Here is a 5,278-nt window from a genome sequence, read left to right on the forward strand (position 1 = left end):
CACACCATTGGATAAATAATTAAAATAAATATAATCCTTTGTAAAATGATGCAATATTTTGCTCATTTTAACATTTGACTAGATATTTCCTTAATTACTTTTCATATGAATTTCACTTCATAATCGCTTAAGAGCTCCTTATGTAACAACAAAGTATATGAGTTTTTTGATCTATTATAATTAGATATAATCTGGATAGTTTTCTAGTTAATATATTTCAACATTAACCATGTACTTAGGATAGTTTGGTTGATGCCAGATCTCTGCATATTCTCATCTCTAACACAATGAATGCCTTTTTGACTGCATATTTCCCACGAAACATTCGTTGATGCTGTTAAGAATGACTTAACGCCTCTATACTCATACTCCAACCAATGTTCTTGCAGCCGCAAGTGCAAACACTGAGTATTTTCCCCAGATGGTAGTATCCAAACTGAGAGGAATGATAACATTGATAAATTCATTTCCTTCAGAGAATTCTCTATCAGATAATATCAGATCTTGGAGGGTATTTTAATTGGTAATAAACTTAAAAGAGAGATGCAATTTCCACCAGGTTTGTATTTTGATAGCTGATTACTTGTCATATAACAACACCATGGTGTTGATTTATAAACTATCACTGAGATGAACTGTGAAAAGGTGCCAATCACTTTGTTGATTCAAAATAACTGCACTGAAATGATGTCATTCAAACACAATATCACTATATCCCACTAATTTTCATGATAATATATGATTTAGATCAATTATGATAATTTATATTATCATTTTACAATTAGTTTTGGTATACTATTGAAAAGAACCTTACTTTATCTAAATATATCATCAAATGTTTAGTAGGTACTACTATTATAGTTATATCAGCCATGAGTATACAGAATGGCTATATATATAACTCAACTTAGAGTATACAAATATGCGTGTCTCAATGATTTGAACATGCCTTTATCAAGAAGAGCAAGTCAAATTATAAATTAGTGGCATAATTCTTCCCCAAACTAATATATATTATTTGTGTTTATCTTAATTACTATCTGATAAAAAATTCAAAAACAATGTTTACCGTAAATAATGTTCACAAAGGAATGTTCGGCTAAATACAATGTTTGTCTTAAACACTGTTCACAAAGGAATGCTTTCAGGTCATCCGGAATACAGCATACATATAGATTTTATAAATGAGAATTGAAACACATAGATTGGATTAAGACTATAGATAAATAATTTTATTTGCTGGCACTTTATTCAGTTTTGTTCAGTAGCACAACCATGAATAAACGAATTCCTCTCAGAACTGAATGGAAATAGAATCTACAAATAGAGCATAAAAAAAGACCCCTATTCTCCACATCCTTCATTGGACTTCAATTTCTCTTCAAATACCCCATCTGAATGAAACGAGTGCCAGTGAATCTATTACTAACAACTACAACCAGAAATATTGATCTACTTAAGTTCACAAATCTTGCAGTGACAAATGCGATAAGCCTTCTGAACAGTGCTCTTGTAAACCCAGCTACATTGTGAAAAACTAAATAAGATGGAGAAGAGATAGTTATTGCATTGCATTTTTTGCTACCTGCAAAACATCAGAAAAAGATGAATATTTAGTTCTTTGTTACCATATGTAATGCTTGAGAAAATTAACTTCTAAGGAACAGCATTCATGAAAAACTCACCTATTGGAAGGGAAAACTCTTGGCGACAACAGTCTATAGTGGTGGAGGTGGAGAATGGTAATAGTATTTGGGAGGAGAAGGAGATGGAGGAGGTAGTGAATTGTAGATGTGAGGTGGGGATGGAATTGGAGGTGGTGGGGATTTGTAGTAATATGGTGGTGGTGGGGAAGGAGATGGGGGTGGTGGAGACTTGTAGTAGTAGGGAGGTGGAGGTGAAGGAGATGGTGGGGGAGGAGATTTGTAGTAGTAGGGAGGTGGGGGTGAAGGAGATGGTGGAGGAGGAGACTTGTAGTGGTAAGGAGGGGGCGGCGAAGGTGATGGTGGGGGAGGAGAATTGTAGTGGTAAGGAGGTGGGGGTGATGGAGATGGAGGAGGGGGTGACTTGTAGTAGTATGGAGGTGGGGGTGATGGAGATGGTGGGGGAGGGGACTTGTAGTAGTAGGGAGGTGGGCGTGATGGAGATGGAGGAGGGGGTGACTTGTAGTAGTATGGAGGTGGGGGTGATGGAGATGGTGGGGGAGGGGACTTGTAGTAGTAGGGAGGTGGGGATGACAAAGATGGAGGAGGGGGTGACTTGTAGTAGTAGGGAGGTGGGGGTGAAGGAGATGGAGGAGGGGGTGACTTGTAGTAGTAGGGAGGTGGGGATGAAGGAGATGGTGGGGGAGGGGACTTGTAGTAGTAGGGAGGTGGGGGTGATGGGGATGGTGGGGGAGGGGACTTGTAGTAGTAGGGAGGTGGGGGTGATGGGGATGGTGGGGGAGGGGACTTGTAGTAGTAGGGAGGTGGTGGTGAAGGGGATGGTGGAGGAGGAGACTTGTAGTAGTAAGGAGGTGGTGGTGAAGGGGATGGTGGAGGAGGAGACTTGTAGTAGTAGGGAGGTGGAGGTGAGGGAGATGGAGGAAGAGGTGATTTGTAGTAATATGGTGGAGGAGGAGAAGGTGAGGGTGGAGGAGGAGACTTATAATAGTATGGAGGTGGAGGTGAAGGGGATGGTGGAGGAGGAGACTTGTAGTAGTATGGTGGAGGGGGAGATGGTGATGGAGGAGGGGGTGACTTGTAGTAATAAGGAGGTGGAGGTGAAGGGGATGGAGGAGGAGGTGACTTGTAGTAATATAGGGGAGGAGAAGAAGGTGATGGTGGTGGTGGGGACTTGTAATAGTAAGGTGGAGAAGAGTATGGTGATGGTGGAGGTGGGGACTTATAGTAGTATATAGGAGGAGGAGAAGGTGATGGTGGGGGTGGGGATTTGTAGTAGTATGGTGAAGGTGGTGATGGTGATGGAGGGGGAGGTGACTTATAGTAGTACGGTGGTAGAGATGAGGGAGATGGAGGAGGAGGTGACTTGTAATAATAGGATGGTGGTGGCGAAGGAGATGGTGGAGGTGGTGACTTGTAGTAGTACACTGGAGAGGGTGATCGTGATGGAGGAGGGGGTGACTTATAGTAATAAGGAGGTGGTAGTGAAGTGGATGGAGGAGGAGGTGATTTGTAGTAGTATGGGGCTGGATGAGAAGAGGATGTTGGTGGTGATGAGGACTTTTGGTGATGGTGGTGGCGTTTGTGATGGTGGTGCTTGTGAGGTGGAGGCTTGTAATAGCAAGGTGTGGGAGAGTAAGGTGATGGCGGAGGTGGGGACTTATAATAATATGGTAGAGGAGGTGAAGGTGATGGTGGTGGTGGGGACGTGTAATAATATGGTGGGAGAGGTGAAGGTGATGGTGGAGGTGGGGACTTGTAGTAGTATGGTGGTGGAAGTGATGGTGAGGGTGGTGGAGGAGACTTATAGTAGTAAGGAGGAGGAGATGGTGAGGGAGGGGGTGGAGATTTATAAAAATACGGAGGAGGAGGAGATGGTGATGGTGGGGGTGGAGACTTGTAGTAGTAAGGAGGAGGTGGATATGGTGACAGAGGAGGTGGGGACTTGTAGTAGTAAGGTGGGGGAGGAGATGGCGAGGGAGGAGGTGGGGACTTGTAGTAGTAAGGGGGAGGAGGTGAGGGTGAGGGTGGGGGTGGAGATTTATAATAATAGGGAGGAGGCGGAGATGGGGAGGGAGGAGGTGGGGACTTGTAGTAGTAAGGGGGAGGAGGAGATGGTGATGGAGGGGGTGGAGACTTGTAGTAGTAAGGGGGAGGAGGAGATGGTGATGGAGGTGGTGGAGATTTGTAGTAATAAGGGGGAGGAGGAGATGGTGATGGAGGGGGTGGAGACTTGTAGAAGTATGGGGGAGGAGGAGATGGTGATGGAGGGGGTGGAGACTTGTAGTAGTAAGGGGGAGGAGGAGATGGCGATGGAGGTGGCGGAGATTTGTAGTAATAAGGGGGAGGAGGAGATGGCGACGGAGGGGGTGGAGACTTGTAGAAGTATGGGGGAGGTGGAGATGGTGATGGAGGCGGCGGAGACTTGTAGTAGTAAGGTGGAGGAGGAGATGGTGATGGAGGGGGTGGAGACTTGTAGTAATAAGGTGGAGGAGGTGATGGTGATGGTGGAGGGGATTTGTACTCATATGCACTCAGAGTACGACCCTCCTCTGTATTTGCAGAAGCGACATTGCTAATGATGGCAATGAATCCCACTAGCAACACTGTAATAAGCCGGGGGGAGAGGCTACAGCCTCTCCATTGAAACTCCACCATTTGAGAGCCAAAACACCAGCACCCGAACGTATGTGCTTATCAGGTGCACTTGAGAGAATCAGCTCTTCTGTTTCTTGCAAAGGAGAACAGAAACTCCTATCTGATATCCAAGACATGGCAGAGAAGTGTTTATATAGCACAAATCCAAGAAACAGCTTGCATTCATTTTGACTGTGTCCCAATCAAATCACCATTATCTCTCAAACAAACAGAGTAACTAGACAAAAGAAACCTTTTACAGTCACAAGCAAAGCATTTCCAGTCCTAGCAAAGTATTTACAGTTTCAGCCAAAATAAGTTAGTCGACAATAATCAGTGGCGCCACCACATGTTAGTTAGATCATTAATTTTGGCCGAGTCAACTGGCGGTTTCAGAGTAGAAGCCAACATGGTTTGGCCTTAATTTATTGTCTTATTTTACGACAGCCATGTTTTCCTGTAATCCATACGTACCTTGGCCTTAATTTATTCTTTTATTTACGACAGCAATGTGTGCTTTCTGTTCTCGTCGAGTTCAGAGTAATCAAAACATTCATATTTTATATGCAATAGCTCGTGGATGAGTAATCATAACATTAAAATTTTATATTCAAATTTGCAGTCAACTCCTCCTCCCTGGGTAGGAACTTTCCATGTATGATAAAGAACTCAGGTGCATGTGTTATTCTATAAATTTTAATTGACAAACATTTTCTTCAAATGTCTTTAGTAGTTTTGTCCTCGGCGTAAATTAGATATTAGTTTTGTATTTTTTGAGGATAACGCCAGGTGGGCTAGATGTTTTTAATATGCTAATACATATCAGTTTTTTATGTTAATATATTTTGAGTCTTGAATTTGTGGAGGTTGGCACCATGTGGATTGGAAATTTATGATGTGACAACATTGAGTTATTTGATCCTATATATATATATTTAAATGGTAAAGGATATATATATATATATATATATAATGATTTG

At 42.7% G+C, this 5,278-nt stretch overlaps 1 protein-coding gene across 1 annotated transcript; it reads right to left on the reverse strand.

Moving 5' to 3' along the window:
- Window positions 1-1,718: 1,718 nt before the first annotated feature.
- On the reverse strand, window positions 1,719-4,319 carry LOC149563286 (uncharacterized). Its single transcript, XM_089823994.1, has 3 exons — window positions 3,225-4,319; window positions 3,090-3,149; window positions 1,719-2,786 (listed from the first exon to the last, which is right to left on the reverse strand). Exons 1-3 carry the CDS (start codon window positions 4,317-4,319, stop codon window positions 1,719-1,721), a joined length of 2,223 nt encoding a protein of 740 aa, XP_089680120.1.
- Between the last annotated feature and the right edge of the window lie 959 nt (window positions 4,320-5,278).

The sequence above is a fragment of the Cupressus sempervirens genome, chromosome 4 (assembly GCF_028749045.1).
Source record: "Cupressus sempervirens isolate cs-2001-9-10 chromosome 4, ASM2874904v1, whole genome shotgun sequence".
In the NCBI taxonomy this organism is placed as follows: Eukaryota; Viridiplantae; Streptophyta; class Pinopsida; order Cupressales; family Cupressaceae; genus Cupressus; species Cupressus sempervirens.